Below are 22,565 nucleotides of genomic sequence, written 5' to 3'. Positions count from 1 at the left end.
TCATACAAAAAGGCAATATTGACCAAATAGAGGGAAGAAAATGGGGAAAAGGTTAGTTGATCCATGTTCTTCAAACTATAAGAAGCTCTTATGCTGTTTAAGATGTATTATATGACTTGATGGTCAAACAAGATTTATCTAGCTGGTCTGATTGGCTACCATCAACTTCTTTTTAGCTTTTTTTTCCCAGATAAATGTTGTGGTTTTGCCAAATGCAACAGTATAGGGATTCTTTGAGAAATTCAGTGCTCACTGCCTAAGGAGCAGATAGCTGTGCACAGGACAGAAACAACTGGACCTCAAGACAAATTACTTTTCCATTGCTAATAAAGTTGAAATTGTATTACATGTCTTTTATTGCTGTTTGTCTCTTGTCCTCACATGGCTAATAAGAGAAGTGGACTCTGCCTGCACTGAAACCCCTCAATATCACCTTCTGGCATCTCTGACAGAATATAGTCCTGTGACTCTAACAAAAGATTAATCTGCACTGCAGAAATAATGCACTTTGATACCACTTTAAGGGCCATAGTTCAATGCTATGGAATTCTGGGATGTGTAGTTTTGTGAGATATATAATTTGCTCTGTCAGAGAGCTCTGGTGGCACAACCAACTACAAATCCCAGAATTATATAGCATGGAGTCATGACAGTTAAAGCACTGTCAAACTGTATTAATTCTGCAGTGCAGATTCAGCCATAGTCACATTTTTTTTCTCCTGTATGCTTTAAATAACTTTGCCAGATGAAGAAGGCAGTGAAGCTTTGAAATCTTGCATAATGTATTTTATACTTTGGAACTGGTCCCATAAAGGTATCACTGCTTGTGGATTTTGTTGTATTTCTTTTTAGCAAGAGATTGGTAAGGACAGCCTTATTTAATTCCTGCCTCCCATCCCTCAGCTTCAAGATATATTGTGACAATGTAATAGAATGGCACCACAAACCTCCCACCCTCTCTATTTTTCCTCCCAACTCAACTAAGAGGAAAATATCACTAGATGGACAGTGACAGTGGAATAATATGTTTATATGAATTCTCTGTGACTCTCCCTACTTCCTTCCATTGCCTGGTCTTTAGCACGTCTACATTTAGGAAATCAATGCAGCCAAACCTTTGGGGGGGCTGCCTCCATATGCATATATCACTAAAAGACATCCAAGCACCTAATAGCCTAAACATTTAGTTTGGGAAAAGTACTGCTGAAGCCAATAATAATAATTAGTAGGAAAACCCTAAGCTGAATGTTCAGGTTGCCAGCTTTCAAAGTACTCAAAATCATTGACAACAAAATTCTAGCAATTAGACCTAGTTTTCTTAAGACTTTTGGAAAGTACTATTCCGTCTGTTCCAAACAGCAGTATTAGACTTAATGTATCTTGCCATATGAACCTTTCCAAAATCTAAGATCTTTGGGGAGGATATTCTTGCAGTGTAAGGACCTCATGGATATATTTGTCTGAAACATGGGGGAGAGTCATCTTCAACCCCAAATTCTTCCGAGAAAATAGAAATACTGGAATGGCTCTATTCTTGCTACATTTAAAATATTTCTCTTTTACTTTCAGGCTGGTGAAATTGTTTTTCACTTCCAATAGACTTTTTGGAACTGACTACATGAGCTTGTTATCCACTGAGTTTTAAAAATAATTTTAATAGATATATTTTAAAGTTTGTTGTTGTGTGCCTTTAAGTCGTTTCCGACTAATGGCAACCCAAAGATGAACCTATCATGGGATTCTCTTGATGAAATTTTTTCAAAAGGGTTTTTGCCTTTGCCTTTCTCTAAGGTCACCCAGAGGGTTTCCATGGCTATGAGAAGATACTAGAATCTGGTTTCTTGAGCCATAGTGCAGCAATCAAACCACTACACCACACTGATTCTCAATAATAATAATAATAATAATAATAATAATAATAATAATAATAATATAAAACTTTATTTAAATACCGCTTTCCCAATGATTCTCTATGTTTTAATGCTATGGATAGTTTACATTTTAACAAAAACCCTTTGCATGTTTTTATCCCTGTGTTTTTATCTGTACCTGTTTCACTTTTTGTAAGCCACTTTTGAGTTCCAGTTTTCATTACAATGAATGACGTTAATGAAGGCAATTAAAGAAACTTTAAAGATTCTGAAGTTCATACTCCTCTAAAATTGATACTGAAGAATTGTTTTAGCTCTGTTATATTATTAATGAAATCCTGGTCTATTTGACTAAGGAAAGCAAAGGAAGACAGAGTGCTAATCATATTTCTTAATCAAATACCAAAAGCAACAGAACCTGGCATGTCTCATTCACCCTCGAATCCTTCATCCATACCTAATTTTGTTTGTTTGTTTGTTTGTTTATTTATTTATTTATGCATGCATGCATGCATGCATGCCCCACCTTTTCCCCAATATTAGGACATAAAGCAGCTTACAAATTAAAACAGTACAATTAAAAGCATACAAAAATGCACATTAAAATAGCATTAAACTAGTACACTATTAAAACAACATTAATTACACTGATAATTAGAAGAGCTCTAAAGATCAGTCTCCAGGAAAACCTAGCGCAGATGTTAACTAAGTAGTCACACTTGTCTACACAATTAAAATATTCCTCATTTGAATCAAAAAAAGTGTGGTCTGGTTACATGTGATTTGGAGAAATTCTGGCTGGGGGGTGGTGGACTCCGCTGAAAAAGGATTCATGGTTTTTTTTACCAGCTGGTCTCTTCACATGGATTTGCATGGCTGCACATTTTGAGCAGAGAGAAGGCAAATAGATGTTAATTTACACAGAAAAATGAGGAAAATGAAGACAATGACGCATTTGTGCAAATGTGTAAAAATCTGTAGCAATTTGCATAAAACACTTATGTGCAAACTACCTCCTAGATGCATATGTAAATGCATACTCCAGCATCCAGTGGAAGACATGAATTCTAGAAAGCTGAATTTGGTTGTGTAAAGTGGGGGCCTCTCTGAGATGGAGTCCAAGAATATTCAGCTCAACACAGATCCTTCTGAAACTAAATGAAGACCATGTGTTGAGATTTTAAAAGCTAGACACTCCATAAAATCACCTTGCCTCAAAGTTTGTTTTTGACAATCAGTTTAGTAAGCCCCAGTCTATCAAGGACTGTAACAAGTGACAAGCTCTTTTTTTAAAAAAAAGAAAGCTCATTCTTAAGCTGTCTCACTATCTAAATCATATTTAACAACTTCAGTTATATTTGCTTTCTGGACTAGAGTCAACAGCAGTTCAAATAAGGTTGCATACCTGGTAAAATGTCTCAGCAGTTACAATGACTAATGTCCTACAAAGAAGCTTCAATATGTGAGGCTATTTTTCTGTTTAGAGCCAGAGTAGTGTAGTGGTTTGAGAGTTGGACTAGGACACTAGGGGCTCATTCCTGCTACGAAAATATAGCATCAGAGAGCAAATTATATGACCGTAGTTCCCATTTGAAACTGTTTCTGATCCTGGTGTGATCGACTGCAACAGCGACAATGCGAGGCAAATGAAAAAAAACCTATATTATTCAAAGTGGTCTTTAGTGGTCTTTCTAAAAAAACACGATTCTGCAGTGGGTTCAACAAGTGGGAACAATGGATCAGAATCGCATTATTTGAGGAGTGGGAGGGACAAATGACAGAGGGTGGGAGATGCCATACAGCCCCCAGTGCTGCCCTTTTACGTTTTTTTTAAAAAAAGAAATTAATCGATAAATTGATAGAGTGATTTTACAACTATTAAATTGTTAAATTGTGAAACTGCTCTATCGATTTCATGATCAATTAAAAAAAAACACCAATGGTTTGCCTTGCCTTCAGTTCCTCCTCCTCCTGCAGGATGTGTTCACTGGAGCAGTCAGCTGCGGTGTCTGGATGGGAAAGGTCCTCATCTTCTTGAGAATGAGAAGGAGGAAGGGTCGGTGACACTAGAGGAGGAGGGGGCCTCGACAAGCGTGGGAACGTTTTCCCTCTGCCTCCTCTGCCTCTTTTTGGGAGGTGAACTTGGGAGGGTCACACTCTCTTAGCCTCAGGGGAAGAGAAGGGCAAACCTCCTCTGAGGAAATTCCCCTACCAGTAGTCCCCAGGCCAGGCTGCCTGGGCTGCCGCTTGTGTCACTGATAACACACAGATGATTGGCAGACAATATGAATCAGTGCAGCTCTAGTGGGGACAAAAATAAAAACCAGGATAAAAATAAAAACGATTACAAGGGGCTTATAAAAGATCCATTTTCACAGTGGGGATTACGCCACAGGCAAATCGATTCCCCAAAGCAAAGCAGACTTGCTTCACTGATCGAATTATAAGGTGAGTGGGAATAGGGGACAAGGGCTTAAATCTCCATTCGGCCATGGAAACCAGCTGGGTAACTTTGGGCAATTCACACTTTCTCACCTCAGAGGAAGGTAAAGGAAACCTCCTACCATAAAATTCTGACAAGAAACCTTCATAATAGGTTTGCCTTAGCTAGAGATGTAAAATTTATGAAAATTTTGAAGCCATGGAAAAATTTCCCCTGAAAAAATGGAAATTTTTGGAAAAATTGAAAAAATGCAACATTAGCACTTTTTACAGATTGACAGTCACTCTGTTACTTTAGGAACATAAAATATCACTATATACAATTTGATTTGGCATAAAATTATCACAACTGGTATATTAAAATATACAGTGTATTCAAACAATTATTACAAACAGAATTTACTTTTTTTAATAAAATTATTTGTAGCAAATGGAGTAATAATCTCCTGAACTTTGGTTTTGCTAGTTTATGTGGAGTAGGCAAAACAACAACAACAATAATACACACAGAAGAAATCATCAACATTATTAACAAAAAAATGTATTTCCTCTCCACAGTATCAAACAGACATAAAACACCGATTCCCACAAAAACAATGGAGGGGAGGGGGGGAGAAATGTGTGGAAGGGAGGAGGAGAGACTAAGATTTAATGAATAGGTATGAAATTTAACCGGACTCATTTCCTGTACTATAGTTATCAGTATCAGTTTCATTCTTTGCTTCAGCTTCGTTATGTTTGTCATCATCACAATTATCATTGATTTCTGAAAACTGAAGGTTTGCCCAGATTGAAGTAAGTTTCTCTTTCACTTGTCAGTTTATCTCTTGATTTAGTGTGTTTCCAAGCATAGACCAGATTCTTTCACATGCTGCAGAAGATGCAGGAATCTGAAGGTGGTGAGAAGCAAGAGGAGTCAGAGGCTGCGTTGTGCAAAGACCTTGCCACCATGTTGCAGAAGGGATATATTTGGCAGAATCCCAGATTGCTTTCTTGGACCAAATCCCTGAAGATGCTCTATATTCTGTAATGTTTGTAAGTACCTTCCCAACATCAAGTCCTAATTGTGATGCTTGTTTTGTAACCCAGTCAAATACAGTAGCAGTGCTATCATCAATTACATTACCACCTTTGAATCTTGGATCTAACAGATTTGCAGCAGCATGAATTGGATGGCAACAAAATTCTTCTTTCTTTTAAATAAAATTTTCACTTTATTTTTTTCTACAGTTGTAAGTGAAGATACACTGAGATTCTCAAAAACAGCTGTTTTACCTTGGCCATAAGGAATTTCTGACAGAAGGGCACTTCTGATTCAGATGCAGTGATTGCTGCAGAAATTGGCTTTAGAGTATCTTCAGGGAATTCTGCAAATGAACCCAGAAGACATCCTCATCAAGATCAGTGTTTCTTATACTCCTGGGTACTTTAAAATCTTCAATTATTATTTTTTTCTATAAGATCTTCTTTATTTTTCAATAAACTTTCAAAGGAGATCACAACTCCACCCCACCGAATTTTAATACAGAGCTTCAGCGTCACTAATTTATTATTTACATATTTTTTTCTATTTGCTTCTTCTTGAAAACTATAGCTACAATAAGAGTAGCTTTTACATGTTTTATAACTTCATTTGCTTGTCTATAGATCATTTGAAGGGTGTCCAGATTCATAATATAATTAAGAAGCCAATTTAGCCCATGAGATACACATCCTATTACAGTAATATGTGGATACTTATCCATATGATCTCCCATGCTGCTTTCATATTGCTGGCATTGTCGGTCAACAAAGTGAATACTTTATCGCTCCCATTTTTTGTAGGACTTCACATATTTTACAACTGATATACTCTGCAGTATGTCTGTTGTCTCCTGTTTCAATGCTTCTGTAAAAAACTGGTTGAGGTGTTGTTATCACAAAATTTATCATTCCTTCTCCTCTCACATTTGTCCATCTGTCTGTAAGTAGCGCAAGTCATGGTGCTTCATCGATTTTTTCTTGTACAGATTTCATTACACATTCATATTCTGACTCCAAAAGAAGCTTGCTCAAAGAATGTCAGCTAGGTAAATGTATGATGGTCTTAATAATTTCAACATTTCCTGCCAGTATGTATTTTCAGTTATTGAAAATGGTGTTCCAGAACAATATATTGCTCTTGCAAGAGCCTGACCAATTTTCTTCCTGATCTTCAGGTGTCATCTTGTCTACAAAATGCATCTTGCTCTTGCATTGGAGATTTCATTTTGTAATCTAGGTTTGTCCTCACTCAGTGCTTCTCTTAACTCTGATATTGTACATAGTTTTTAGAAATGATTTGGAGAATATATGAACATCTTGCCTTAAAGATATTATTCATCATGCTAAAATAAAACATTCCATAATGGATAAAGAAAATCATTTTTTTTCAATTTTTCCAAAAAAATTTTTTGGGGGGACAAAAAAATTGGGGGGAAAACTGATTTTTTCCTAATTTTTCCAGGCCTTCCCATCTCTAGCCTTAGTATCACCATGAATCAGAAATTACTTGAGGGCACACAACAACTTCTTTTTCCTCTTCAGACCAATAATAATAAACTGAAAATATATTCATGAGGCCAATGATAATAAACAGAGGATATATACATAAGATCAGGTCAGAATCTTTGTTCATATCAACGACTATTGAACTGTTTAACTTTTCACTTTATTTCTGTGCTAAGTTCAAATCATCTAGACAAATACCTAACACCAGAATAAATGATGTCTTGTTCTACCTGGGAACCCAGTTCTCTGTTAAAATCTGGAGAATCTCACATGCAAAAAAGAAACAGCAGCCTCATGACTAAAAATGTTAGTTCCTGTTGTTTTTCCAGTCTGACAGAGATGCATGCCCTCATTGTAATTAACCAAATAAATATAGAAAATAGAGGTAACCTTTTGACATAGGAACTAACGAAGCCCAGAGAACCTGTGGAATCTTAGATGTGGTACAATTTTTTGTTAAAAGATGAAAAGGAAATTAGGCTACCATGTGCTCTATTTGGGACATACCACTTTTCTTAAACTCTTTTAAAAATGGATTTTTCCAAGAAATATTTAAACACATTATAAGTAACCTATGTACAGTACGTCAGATGCAAGTTTAAATCTTGCGATTATGTATGGTAGTAGATGGCAACAGATACGTCTCTGGTCAACACAAGAAGATTTGCTGTCTGGGTGGAGAGAGCTAGGAAAACAATTTAGGAAGCTACCTTGGATGAGTTATTTTTCTTTTCTGGAGCTTGTGGTCATTGGTGCCAGCCAACTAGATGGTGGCATCAAAACAGAAAAGAGCAGCAAGAATCCTCTTCCCAGATGGGCTGCTGCACATTCTATTACTACATGCAAGCATCCTTAGATGCTTCAACAATTGAAGAAAGTCATGAGACAAGTCACTCTTTCAGATACAACTGGCATCTGTACTTATTTTGCAAAGAGACACTGCACATCTTTGTTATGTCTTCAATCTGTTCCACTCATGTGAGGAACAGCCATTGCAGAACACTCGACACATTGTTTTCTTTTTAAAGACAAATGCTGAGCAAGATACTTGCTTCACTAAGATGTCATGCACATAAACATGGTGAAGTCATGAATGCAAATGGATGCAATACAGAGAGCTTTTGCTACTAGTTAAAGCAGAGCTGTGAAAATGGAGATATTGTCTTTTCCAAGGATGCTGACAAAGATTAAGAGTTTGTGACAAAGTGAAAGTGACAGTGAAAATTACTCACAAATAAATATACAAACAGTATGTTAGGAAGCAAAAATATTCTCCAAATCAATGTTACTGTATGATTAAGACATCTTACAATACAAAGTGTTGGTTATTACCTTTAAAGACCTACATGGGTTGGGCCCGAGTTACTTGAGGGAACACCTCTCCCTACATAATCTGCCCCGCACTCTCAGAACAACAGGCAAATACCAACTGGAATATCCCAGAGTGAGACTGTCCGCAACTCACCAACGAGCATTCACATCTATTGCTCCTATACATTGGAATAAACTCCCTGAAGAGATTCGTCTCAGTCCTTTCCTTGATGTTTTCAAGAAAATGTTGAAAACTCATTTGTTCCATTTAGCATACCCTCCTGATCCATCATAGAGAATGTATCCTCCTATCCCCTATCTTGCAATGTGAAATGTATTAGGATTTTGTGATTTTGAGATTTTAACTGCTTTTATATGATGTTTTAACCTAATGTACTTCTGATTGTATTTTATATTGTAAATCCTGTGCTGTATAGTTGCTTTGAATTTGTAAACTGCTTTGATCCCAGGAAAAGCGGTATAGAAATAAAGATTTATTATTATTATTATTATTATCATCATCATCATCATCATCATCATCATCATCATCATCTTACATTTTAAATGTGCATTAAACCAATTAATATAGCACTATTCAGGCATTATGCCCTCAGTACATCTAACATCTTTCCTTTGGGTCATGTACATCTATGTTTTTAACTGTATTATATCGTTTTTCATTTGTAAGCCACTTTCTATCCCAATTTTGGAGGGAAATGGGATATAAATATAGAAAATGAAGATAAGGACGAAGAAGTAGTGGTAATAGTAGTTGTTGTTATATTTTGAGTAATAAGGGTAGAACTGAAAGGGGAGAAATATATACCTATCCAGCACCAACATTAACTAAATAACTGAAATTAGAATATATAAAACATATTACTAAATATAAACAAAAATTGTTTTAAGGAAATTAATAAACCATAATTATACAATTTAATATAATCACTAGAAAAATACATAAGCCATACATTTCTATAACAAAGAACCAAAATCCTTAATGGAAGGGGAACATATGTGGTCTGAGAAGATGCAGAAGCTTTTCTTGAAACAGATTAAAGTAAAATCCTTGATAGGATTATTTTTATTTATTTATTTTGAGTAGTTAAGATTGCAGAGGAATCATGTTCACTTGAACTCTTTGACTGGGAGCCTGGATAAAATAAACATGAGACAAAGCTTCATGAAGACCTTCTCACTCAATACAGGGAAGTAATCGTTGCTGGGGGTTAGGCTGGCATACCTGGCCTCACCTCTCTTAAGTGTGTCAGCGTATCCCTATTTGATGCATAAATGCCTTAATAGGACAAGTATGTTCTTATCAGCTCCACTCATTTTTTCAAGCATGCATAATGAGTGGATAATGGGTTAACAGCCTGCTCATATTGTGATAATTTTATTATATGAGAGTTCTCATTCTACTAATACTTATTATGACCAGGAAATAAAAAGGAGTACAGTAACTTGAAATAAATGGCCATGTGATAACAGCTTCTACGAACTGCAGTTGTCATGATGTGTTTAACATGGTTATGTGAAGCCACCAAACTGTACTAAAATTCCAGAAATCTTTTCAAAACACTGAAATAAATATGACATTTTTAAACAAAACAGGAAAATAAAGACATACATTAATGGTTAAATTATGCATGTGGTTTTCAACAAATTAAACATATGGTAAGCTATCCAGGGGTGAGTTTATAATATGTTTACACGGAAAAAGAACAAAACCAAAAAAACTCTAAAACAGTTGGCCAGTGAGACAACAGCAACTACAATGGTGAGAAGGATGATACCTATGAGAACAATATTGTATATCATCCATGTATATAGAGCTCTACAAATGTTGAGCAGAAAGATCCTTGCCCTAAGGTGCTTCAAATCTAGAAATTGAGACATGGGCAATAGAAGCTGGGGAGGAAAACAGAGGTGAGGATGAGTAATAAAAGAATGTGTTATTATTTTTGTTATTATTTCATTATGTGTGTGTTGTGTGTATTGTGTGCCTTATGAAGACTCTAAAGCAAACCTATCATGGGGTTGTCTAGGCAAGATCTGTTCTGAGGAGGTTTGCCACTGCCTTCCCCTGAGGCTGAGAGAGTGTGAATTGCCTAAGGTCACCCAGTGGGTTGATATGGCCGAGCTGGGAATCGAATCCTAGTCTCCAGGGTCATAGTCCAAACCAATATGCCATGTTGGCTCATTATTACATATACTTCATTATAATATACTTATATTATATTATATTATATTATATTATACTATAATCATAAAAATATAATATATTATCAGAACCAGCATGGTATAGTAGTTTGAGTCTGGGAACATGACTTTGGAAATCAGGGTTTGATTCCTTGTTCAGCCATGAAATCCACAGGGTGACCTTGGCAAGTCACACTCTCTCGGCCTTAGAGGAAGACAATGGCAAAACTCCTCTGAAGAACATCATGCCAAGAAAATCCCATGATAGGGTTTCCTTAGAGTCCCCATAAATTGCAAATGACTTGATGGCACACAAGAACAACAACAACATAATATTTTATAAATATAGTATATAATATATAATTACCATATACTTCATTAGGGTAGGCTGCACAGTACAAGGTTTCCAAAAGGCTTTATGGGGCAAAAGAAAATACTGGATATGAAACAATTGAAAAGTTGTAGCTTTAAAACATTGGATATTGTGCAGAACAGCAAAAGTCAACAAGTGTTGAGAAGGAACTGTAGGTAGAAGGTTACAGCTTACAGCTGTAACAAGGGGCCATAGATGTTAATCAGGGGTGGGCAATTGCACAGGGCCCATTTTTCCTTCCTTTATCCACCCAGAACATACCAGTGAGTTTCAATGTGTCCAAAGATTTCAGGCTGACATTTTGTCATTTCAGGGTGACATTTTGGCTGATTTTTTTTCCTGATTTTTTGGCTGGTTTTCTTCTTTTTGGTGTTTTAAGGAGGTTTGGGGGGCTTTGCAGGATATGGGGAAGAAAAATGCTTCATTTTTAGGTAGCTGTGGCCTGTTTTGAAGCCAAAATTTGCCCACCCCCAAATTAAAAAAAATGTTTTTGGTGGGGCTGGAAAGATATTGGGGGGGGGGGGGGGTCCCAGGTCCTAGGGGCCACATGTGGCCTCCTGGTCACACTTTGCTCACCCCTGGTCAAAATGGATTATACAAGGAAGAAATCAGAAGGCTACTGTTAACACCAAGTGGTTGATTTGTGTTGAATGAGGAATACTCTTCGTCATTCGGAATACTTTCCACACAAGGGAAATCAATGTTCATAGCCAATTAGGATTCTTCAGTTACAAGTCAGCTAGCATAGTATTAGGTGTTTCAAACCCGAGGTAAAGGGCATCAGAACTTGTAATTGCTGTAATTGCAAATTTGAGCTGGGGGCTGGGTTGCTGTCCCTCATACAACTGGGGGGCCGAAGCCGGGGGGGGGGGGCGTTCCCCCCCCCCGGGGGCGGGGCTTTCTCTGCTCTCTTTCCTGCCCTCCAGCTGTGTGGGAGAAAGGGAGGGGGGGGGGGGGATTAGGAGAGGGGGTGACAGGCGCGCGCCTGCTCCTCCTGCCCTTCCTTGGCTCCCAGCTGCCTCTCAGAGACAGATGGGGACCAGTAGGGCCCGTGAGGGGCAGGAGCTACAGGCGTGCGACCCCTGCTCCTTTCCTCGGGGCTTTGCCAGGCCTGAGGTGTCCTCCAAAGGACACCTCAGGTCTGCCAAAGCCCCATGGGGAGGAGGAGGACAAGGCCAGTGGCCCCTGCTCCTTTCCTTGGGGCTTCGCCAGGGCTGAGATGTCCTCCGAAGGACACCTCAGGTCTGCATAAGCCCCATGGGGAGGGGGAGGAGGAGGTCGGCGGCCCCTGCTCCTTTCCTCGGGGCTTTGCCAGGCCTGAGGTGTCCTCCAAAGGACACCTCTGGGCTGCCGAAGCCCCGCAGGGAGGAGGAGGCGTGTGTCCACCCTCTCCTCCTCGGTCCCTTTCTTCAGCTGAACGGGCTCCAAGGGGCCCTTTTGGCTGAGGGGGAGGGAGGCCGAAAGGAAGGGCTTGGGCTGAATGGGCTACAAGGGGCCCTTTCGGCCAAAGGGGAGGAAAGAAGAAGGGAAGGGCCTGGCACACGTCCCAGGCCCTTCCCTTCGGCCGAAAGGGCTCCAAGGGGCCCTTTTGGCCGAAGGGGAGGGAGGCCGAAGGGAAGGGCGGCCGCCCGAGCCCTGTTGGGGGGGAGCCCTGCTGGAGGAGGACCCCCGCCCCCTTCCCTCCCTCCCTGCGGCTGTCTGGCAGCCGCGGGAAGGGAAGGAAGGAAGGACGAGGAGGACCCCTGCCCCCTTTCCCTCCCCGTGGCTGTCTGGCAGCCGCAGGAAGGGAGAGAAGGAGGAGGAGGACCCCCGCCCCCTTACTTCCCTCCCCGCAGCTGTCTGGCAGCCACGGGAAGGGAAGGAAGGACGAGGAGGATCCCAGCCCCAGGAGGAGAAACTCCTCCTATTTAGCCCTGCGCGCAGGGCTACAGGAAGCCGTTGGCAGGCGTCGTCGGCGCAATGTGTGTGTTGCTGCCGCCGCGTCTGCCTCTGCGCGTTCCTCCTCTGCCTCCTCGGCCATGGAGGCTGTCTGCGGCCCACCCTCCTCGGCGCCCTCCCTGCCGCCGCCACCGCCGCAATACCACCTGGTGTCGGCGGCAATCTGCGGCAGGACTGGGCTGGGGCCGGTCCTGCCGCCTCGCCGGGCTGGGGGTTGCCGACCCCTGCTGTACAGGAAACAGGGACACAATAGGATGAGATAGAAAGAGACACAATTGGTTCACAAATACCTCAAACGTCTCTGAAGAAACCAGCAATCTGCATTAGACATGACAACATAGGTTTCTGTTTCTGGATTATAGCTGTACAGTTACTACCTCACATCAGATTTCTTCTTCCAATAGAAGAAGAAGAAGAAGAAGAAGAAGAAGAAGAAGAAGAAGAAGTTTATTTGTATTTTCCTGCTTCTCCCAACGGATCGAAGCAGGATTACAACCAAAAATCTCCATACAGGCAATCATGTCTAAAATACATATCATAAAAACATCACAAAGTATAAAAATATGTGTTTCACTTCTTTCTTCTCTGCTGCTGTTGCATCAGGTTTTATGTCATCTGTTTGCTTGGATTTGAGAGGCATAATTCAAAATGTTACATAGAAACACAGAGCCTAGGGCTGAATCATGGGGAAAGGAGGTTTGTGGAAACCATTCTTGGGAAATCTTGAGTGCTAATATCAAAAGGTTTATAAGCACTGGTAAAGAATCGAAGAAACAGTACAAAATATGCAACTTCACATAAAGATGAAGAAGAATCTGTGGTATGATACTACCACATGATGTTTTCTTTTGAGAAATAGTAATTTATACAGTCTGTTAGAATACCAACTAGCCATTGAAAAACTTAACAGATTCCAGCTTGCTTTGCATTGGCAGGGAATAAACAGGAAATAAAACATTATCTATGGATGCTGTTTTGCAAACCATAATCTGATAGTGGCAACACTTAACATGAAAAAGATGGCAACTGGCCCTTAAAATAGGCCTTTACTGCTGCTTGGTTAATGCCCCTGCCATCATATCACTGTTATTCTCATATTCCCTATAATGGAAATAAATGCTGAAGATTTTCTAGCACATTGTATTTCAAGTATCTGCTTTGGGACTTAAATGACGACCACAACCCAGAGAGCTTCTTTAGATGTAACTCTGCTCTAAATTTCATATATGATGTGGAAAAGTACCTTCTTGGACTGTAAATTCTGGAATCTCATAGCCACTATAGCCAACTGGGAGTTGTAGTCCCAAAAAGTAACTTTTCCAAGGTCTCGCAATGGAGGAGGATAGATCTGGAAAAAGAACTGCAAGCCTAAAAACATACATCCTTTTTTTGAGGTATTAAATGGGCCTCTGGGCCTATTTTCTTTATAAGGTATGACATATGCACTGCCTGAGGTGTTAGAATTTTCAAATAATGAAATGTTAGAATAAGTTAATTTCTGTTCGCCTGCCCACAGCTGGAAGCACTCTGGTGACATCACAGTGAAACATACACAATCCTTGACAGCTGTTACTGTGTTTATTACGCCAGGCAAAGAAAGGCAAATGTGGGTTTCTACTAGCATTTGGAATTTATGCTATAAGAAATGGGTTACAATCTAGATTTAAAAAGAAAACACAGAGTGTTCAGCCACGAGAAACATTTACAGTTTATGATAATTCTTCTCCTCATAGTCATTTCTATGGGGAAACAGCAGACACAGAGGAAAAAGATGAAGTCCCTGAAGCCATCTTCTTTACCCTCATCACCACTGAGTTGATCTTGAAAGTAAGGAATTTGATGCTCCTTGTGTTGGCTGAGTAATATGAAGATTGGTTTAATCATTTTATTTATAAATTACCTTCCACTGAACATGATTTAAGGATGATCCCTGCAGTTCTCAACCAGGAATGTAGAATAAGTTTCAGAGAACATTAAAATGAAGCTAAAGTGTCTGATTCTTACTCAGCCTGAATGTCAAAGACAGATTGGTATTCCTTACACCACAGTTTATTTCATGAAGAATTCCTTTATTTTAACATGCGCAGATTACATGCTATAAAGCCAGTATATATAATTATTACGTAGTTTCTACATAATCTGTTATCAGTAACTTAGTATTTCTACAAGTAATATGAATAAGGAAAAACTTTCACTATGCTAAACTGCAGCTACTGCCAGTCAGAAATATAATCTTGACATTAGATTGAGTATCCCTTATTCACAATTCTGAATTCAAAATACTCCAAAATCCAAAGTTTTCCACACAGGTGGCTGAGATAGTAACACCTTTGCTTTCTGATTGTTCAGTGTACCCAAACTTTGTTTCATGCACAATGGTATTTAAAAATATTGTGAATAAAATTACCTTTAGGCTATATGTATAAAGTATATAGGAAACATAAATGAATTTTGTGTTTAGAGTTGATATCCTATCTCCAAGATATCTCTTATGTATATGCTAATATTCCAGAATCTGAAAAAAAAATCTAAATCTAAAACACTTCTGGTCCCAAGCGTAGGGGATAATGGATACTCAATCTGTAGTTTGTTTTCCACAGTTGGAAACAAACTCTAGCACTCTATTTACATTTTAGGAATTTCCTAGGTGCATAAATTAACGTGCATTTATTTTTATTCTTTATTTTTTTATTTTTATTTTTTGTACATTAGAATTGTTTGAGACCATGAAAGGTTCACAAAAACAAATATGTCTATGCAGCCAAATCAACTCCATGGGATTGTCTCATGATTACTGAAAAACTATTATCTACCTATACAGAGCCCTGGATTTTACACAATGCCAGTTGTATAAAACTGATGATTATCTATTACTATGGTGTGATCATGAGGTAATATATTAATTATAATGTAAGGTAAAGTCATTAACAGATACATCGAATCCCACCTATTAATGTATTGTTTCTTGGCTCTTCAAACACCAAAGTCGTATTAATTTGCTGAGGAGTTATTTTATATGCAAGGATGCTTAAGCATAGTTAAGACAAAATATATTGGTTAACATAGGACTTCAACACCAATATCACTTTACCCCCATCCCTGCTGGTAGGGACATGTTCAAAGAACTATGAACAGAGCTAAATTTAGAACTAGGACACATTATTGCAAGAATAGTTTCATGTAATGCAAAGATTTGGATCCAAGACAAAGGACAAAATCCCAGATGATTTTCTGTGGATGAACCCAAGGCTCCCAATAACAGATGACTCTAGGTGTGAACTCGAAAATGTTTTGGGAAGTAAAATACAGGATTTTGAAAGGCAGATGATGACTGAGCAAAGGGTTAGACTTACAAAATCAGAGTAATTTGTATCCCACATTTTAATTTATTCTCCCATCCTGTATACTGTATGTGGGGCAGGTTTTATAAATCTCTAGTTGGGATAAATATTTTAAAATTCCATATGGATTCTAATATTTTAGAAACAGTACAATAACTGTACCATAATTAAAAGTCATACAATTTTTACCACTTTCAATTTTAAGTTATGGAAGTCTCATGATTTAATTTACTCCATTCTTTAACTGATGCAGTGAATGACAAGCAAGGTGAGCAATGAATCTTTGCCATGATTACAATAGCAGGCCTGAGGAACCCATTCTTTCTTTCACCCTTACATATCACTATCTGCATTATGTACATAATAACATTGACCTCCTTTACAAGTTGTGTTTGCAGATCATGCACTTGAAATGCTTTAAAAATTCAAAAGTGCTGCATTTACATAAGCATCATCACTACTAGTAATATTACCATGACTTCCATGTCTTCTTGTAAACAATGCTAAAAAAGCAACTCTGCAACTATACTCCAGATCCAAGTATCCCTAATACGTGCTTTTTTATGTATAGAGTACTCTTTCATAGAGGTCACGGGTATGAATTTGCAGGAACTGAGCAGAGCAGTGGATGACAGGGAGTCTTGGAGATATCTCATCTACAGGATCACCATGGGTGAAGATCAACTCGAGGGTGAGTAACAACAACAATAAAAAGACGAACCTAACATGGGGTCTTCTTGGGAAGACTTGTTTAGAGGAGGTTTGCCATGGCCTCCCTCTGAGGTTCAGAGAGTGCGACTTGCCCCGGATCATCCAGTGAGTTTCATGGCCAAGTTGGGAATCAAACCCTGGTCTTCAGAATTATACTGTAATGTTCGAACACTACACCTCTTCCTCCTGATGAGCCTCCTTACAGACTGCCAAGAACATCCCTCACCATGTACAAAGAAGACGCCCCACATGAAAGTCAACAGGGAAGCCTCCTCCCCATAGGGACCAGCCTGGGACGCTGAACCTTGGACTCCTTTTTCCCTCCTTTCCATAGAGCCAGGCAAGAAGCAGCACTGAGGGAGAGAGAGGGGGGAGTGGCAAGCCATCTTGCCAGAGGGACCAGCCCAGGAGGCACAGCAGTAGCAACAGGGAAGCTGAGTGCAGGATGAGTCACAGGAAGCTAGCCATGTTTGTATACTTATGTGGACATTTGGAACAAGTTTTGTTCTCATTTTTAAAGGCTCACACACACTTCATTTAGGACTAGCTGATATATAGATTGTCTTTCCATCTGGGGCTGGGGGGGGGGTGGGGGGTGGAGAACACATGTACCTATACTCATAGGAACTGCTGTTAACTATATACATAATTGTTCTGTTTAGATTAGATCTCTTTGCACATGTTCAAATTCAACAAAGGTCAGGGTTGAATGGGTTGCGGGGAGGGGGGAAGGTATCATATGAATCAGACTTTCGTGACAGAAGTACAGCAATATAGCAAAATAAATTTCCTTCTGAAATACATAGATAATGCAAATATCTTCAAAAGCTTTAAATACGTTCTCTTATGTTTGGAAGACAGGATTTGTTTCTACACTCAGGGGACCAATCATTACATTTCAATATAGGCATACTTTCCTCATTTCCCATTGGCTTATGATCTTGCAGTCTTTTATGTTTCCCCAGTAACCTGTGGACATCAGCAATCTGGACTGTTGCTGTTTATTAATCTTCTATCCTGGATTCACAAGCCCTGCTTCATCATTCTTGTGTGACCAAGTCACTTGTGAAATGGGCTAACCCAAGACATATATCAGATGACAAAGGCTATTGCTTCAATAGATAGTGTTGGAGTTGATGACTTTCACAACCTTTTCTAAGCCGTGCAAGGCAATTCTATGAAAGCAATATTTTATTCCTAGAAGATTATGCAATGTCAAGTCCAGTTCTCAGCCCTGCTAGGCTTACTAGATTAACTGCCAAGTACTGTACAACTGCAGTCAAAGCAACAAAAAGCCACTGCTAAACAACTATACCATTTCATTTTCCCAAAACGTAAGGGTAAAAATGCAGGCACCAAATGGACCATCAGGTTTGGGAATCTGGTTTCAGATTTCCATAATAATCCAATTATGGCACATGCAGTTCTGTAACATTTTCTGAATGACCTATCACCTCAAACTGTCTAGACAGCTCAACAGCTATGAGTCCAGCACTGCACCACACTGACATCTGCACCAGGGTGTTGTTACATGAGATTTAAATAGGTGTCTCAGGTTCAGGCATAAATCAAGCAGGCTGACAGGTTTGCCATTCATTAGAAACCGCACTTCTGCAATAAGGATCATGGTGCAAGCCATTTGTGTTCAGGACATACTCAAAAGAAGCTGGACAAAATAGCTAGCAGCTACTATTTATAACTGCAATGAGGAGAGAGAAATCAACATCTCAAAGAACAAAAATAATGTTTTCTATTCCATTTGTTTTCCTTAAGTTCCGCATTTCCTCTCTAATTATTTCATTAGAGATCCACGAAACCATATTTGTATATAATAATCCTAGTTCTACCTTTGTACTATATGGTTAATGCATCTTTCTCAGATTAAAGTGCATGCACAAAAACAAATCTAAGATAAAAAGTTACAAACTAATATATTTAAAAAAAAAGAATTGTCATAGTCCATTAGGTTCAGCTATTTGGATATTTGAGAAATACTGTATCTTATATTGTCAGAGATTCAGTTATATGATGGTAAACGTCTCTCCATCCAAATTTAACAAAAGCTACAAAGAGCAAGAAATGTAATGTTGCTGTTGTTATTGTTGTTTTAAAAGAAGCATCTAAAGCTCCAAACCTTTTAAAAGTTACCTGGGAATAAATCCACTGAACTCAACTAGTCTTACTTCTATGTAGACTGTATAAGATTGTGCTATAAAGCAGTGACTTGATTCTGCTTCTGAATGGATGAATAAAGCATTAGCTTCCCAATTTTTCCCAATTCCCAGCATAGTCTACCCTGCAATTACCATAACTGAAATATCTCATCTAATAATTAATGCCTCATATAAATTGTTCATTTTCTTCTACAGCAGAACCTGAAGGCTTGACAGAAGCCTTTGAATTCTACTGGATTCAACTTTGTGCAAACAAAACGGTACAATATAGAATCCTGATTCTTGCCAAGTAGTTTCTGTTTTCCTGTAGAAGATGGCTGCACAGCTGCAAGAATTACAGCACACTTGTTTCATTTGTGACTGCAAACTTGAACAAGCAAACTTTGATTATATTAACTAAATAAAACCACAGGGATTTTTGTCAGTGTAGCCCAGGCGTGGTGACCATCCAAACATTGTTGGTCTCTAATTCCCAATACCCACAGCCAATCTGGTCAACAACAAAAGATGTTGAGACCAGTAGTTTATCAATAACTGAAGGGCTATGGGCTTCCTAACCCTAATGAGAACCAGAATGTACATTTAGGGAATATCTCTCTCTCTCTCTGGCTTTTCTTTGCAAACGAAGATTCAGGAAGGGCTCATCCCACGCTTTCTACAAGCGCACTGATGACTAAAAAGGCCAATCCAAGATAAACAAGTTCGGTTGCAGAAAGCACAGCAGAAAGTATCCTTGGGTAAGGTTTCCAGGTTGTGGTTCTTTCTGCATTGTCGTTTCTCTTCGAGACTCGTTCGGCGTGAGCTTTCAAAAAAGGCTGCAGCATCATGGATAGTGCATCTCCATGCCTCCTGATGCGAGGCCAGGGAGGACCATTGTTGGTGATCAATTTGGCCGACGAGCCTGAGATGTTGTTTCAGGGAGTCCTTGTATCTCTTCTTTGGAGCGCCCCTCTTACACTGACCTGTGGCGAGTTCACCATAGAGTATTATTTTTTGGGAGGCGATGGTCCTCCATCCTAGAAACATGTCCTGCCCAGCGCAGCTGCATCTTCAATAGCATGGCCTCAATGCTAGTGATCCCTGCTTGCTCAAGGACAGCAACATTTGTCACATAATCAGTCCAGTGTATATTTAGAATTGTGTGTAAACAGCGCTTATGAAAGCGTTCAAGGAGTCGTAGGTGTTGGCGATAGGTGACCCAAGTTTCGGACCCATAAAGGAGAATAGACAATACACACTGATTTTTGTGCTTCACCTCAAATGTTTGTTACTCCAGACTCTTTTGTGAAGCCTTCCAAATGCACTATATGCCTTTGCTAATCTGTGATTGATCTCTTTATCAATCTTGGTGTCTGAGAAGATGATGCTTCCCAGGTTGGTGAACTGCTGGATGGACTTAAGCACAGATTTGCCTACAGTGACGTGGGGAGTGTGTGGGAGCATTGCCAGAGAATATACCATCACTCTGAATAACAAATGCTATATAGCTTTTGAATATATTGGCTATAAAAATAACAAATGTGCCACATCTCACAACAATCCAATCAATCCAAGTGAGCATCCTGTGCCACTGTTTCCTGCAGCCAGCCTTGTAACACAGTTGTTCTCCTCCCATAAGACACACTTTCTTGAAGCAGAACCAGATGCTTTCATTTAGATGTAAAAAAGAAAGGTAGAAAAGACAGGCTGACTTGTTAAAAAATATTTTAATAAGATCCAATTTAAATCTCTTATGGAGTTTTCAATGTGCCTTCTCTTCCTATCTCTCTCCCTCCCTTGTTGTTGGCTCTTCTGCTTCTCATTAAATGCATAACACCACACAAAGAATGATAGACAGCCACCTGACCTTTCCTCCTCCTCCTGCTATTGTTCATAATACACCCAGTAAAGAGTATCATGTAGAAACTCCATTATATTACTCTGAAAAGGAGTAAATTACTGTCTTGGCTGTTACTGTACCAGCTTGTCACTGCAATAAGCAATGGATTACTGAAGTTACGATCATAACGTTGTAAGTACTTCCATGCTCTGATGAAAACAGCATGGAGGCATACACAATGTCCATTTCCTATAATGAGGAGGACTTGCTGACTAAAAGTTGCTCAGAAGGACTTGGTATCAACCCTCAAGGTGAACTGGAATGCAACTGCATGTGGCACAAATTGGAACTCAGATGATCATAGATAAAATCATATACTACAAAATCAAACCCTTAAGAGATGATGACCTGGGACTGTACCTACTTGTTCAGAACAAATTCATTCCTTGCCAAAGTAATGAGTAGCACAAGTGTTGAGTGTAACACATATGCAGTTAAAAGATGTGTTGTTTTTTATTATTACAATATCTTAATTTTGTTCTTTATTATTTTAGCCCTAGCTCTAATTACAATGAGGCACATTGGACAACCACTGTGCTAAAACATTGAAGGTTTTTACATAGCTGACACAGAAATGGATCAATCCAATTCCATTTTGCATCTAGGATTCTGTCTCCTTCCCTGCAGTATCAAAGTTCCCCAATCCTATGAAAATCAGATCCACCAAAGTCAAGAATGTTGAACCCAACTTGTCTAATCCTGCTATATTTCTCTCTGCCAGTTACTATATTACTCCCACATGGAGGCAATTTCTTTTTATTTTTTTGCATCAGTTTTGGCAAACCTACTTTCCTCAGGAGGAAAAAGGAAAAAAGAAACACACACACATTATAAAAAGAAAATCCATCCCATTTTTTTTTAAAATATGTTTAACTTTAGTCCTACTCCCACTCCTGTTAACAGTAACCCTTCTAATATCCATGAAAAAATAATGCCATTCTATTGTTTTTCATATCTTTAAACACCAATATTACAATATTTTGGTTTGGTAAGTCCAAAAGTCATGGTATGAAGCAAACCCACTGGTAATGTTTGACCAAGGAAACAGTGTCCATCCCATACTAAAGGAAACATTTGGACCTCCATATGTTTTGGACTACACCTCAGACTAACTCCCATAATCGCTTAACATTAGCTTTGTTGGACTGAATTTAGAGAAGTTATAAATCAAAACATCTCATGGGCCAAAGGTCCTCCTGCTCATTCAGTTGTACAGTTGTACTCCCCTAAGTAAACAGCTTTGCAGCTGGGGTTACTCCATTACCCATCCTTATCACTGGAGGTACAAGCTGTCCCCAAGGGATGGACTACATTTTGTCAACTTGACCCTATTGCCCTATCTCAGGATGGGCAGCTACACAGCGGCAGAGCCAATTTTCCAACTCCCTTATGGGCCACATCCTCATCCAAGAGTGCCTAAATACTTTGTTTTTTTCCATTTCTCCTTAAAAATTGTGATTGGAAGTGATGTCATATCACATCCTGTGGCCATTTTGAAAGAGAAATGGACAGAAAAGAAGGTACTTGAGAAGGGTGGGAGGTTTGGGGGGGGGGACTGGGGATGTTTTGTTTTATTTTTCACATTTGAGTTCAATTTTTGTTCAAAATCACACTGACCTTTTTTTAAAAAAAATAAGTTAAGAGGGTTTGGGGAACTGGTGGAGGGTTTAATGGACCCCAATAATAGGAGTCATCTTTGCCCTACTTGAACAAAAACAGCCTACTTTCATGCACAGGTAAGCTCCCAACTACTTCTACATAGGACTGCCTGTGAAGAATATTTAGACAGTACAA

General features: G+C 39.1%; 1 protein-coding gene across 3 annotated transcripts in view; it reads right to left on the bottom strand.

Annotated features, from left to right (window-relative positions):
• Positions 1-22,565, bottom strand: part of FAM53B (family with sequence similarity 53 member B) — a 170,355-nt gene that overhangs the window by 41,672 nt on the left and 106,118 nt on the right. The window contains exon 6 of one of the 3 annotated variants that reach the window (XM_042458472.1): positions 4,926-5,680. The exons of the other annotated variants lie outside the window; for them this stretch is intronic. Within the exon in view, the coding sequence (XP_042314406.1) occupies positions 5,660-5,680 (21 nt within the window). The 3' untranslated portion in view covers positions 4,926-5,659. Of the gene's footprint in view, positions 1-4,925; positions 5,681-22,565 lie in introns of those variants that run through there. 3 annotated transcript variants of the gene reach the window in all.

The sequence above is a fragment of the Sceloporus undulatus genome, chromosome 3 (assembly GCF_019175285.1).
Source record: "Sceloporus undulatus isolate JIND9_A2432 ecotype Alabama chromosome 3, SceUnd_v1.1, whole genome shotgun sequence".
In the NCBI taxonomy this organism is placed as follows: domain Eukaryota; kingdom Metazoa; phylum Chordata; class Lepidosauria; order Squamata; family Phrynosomatidae; genus Sceloporus; species Sceloporus undulatus.
This window is presented reverse-complemented; position numbering and strand designations above follow the sequence as displayed.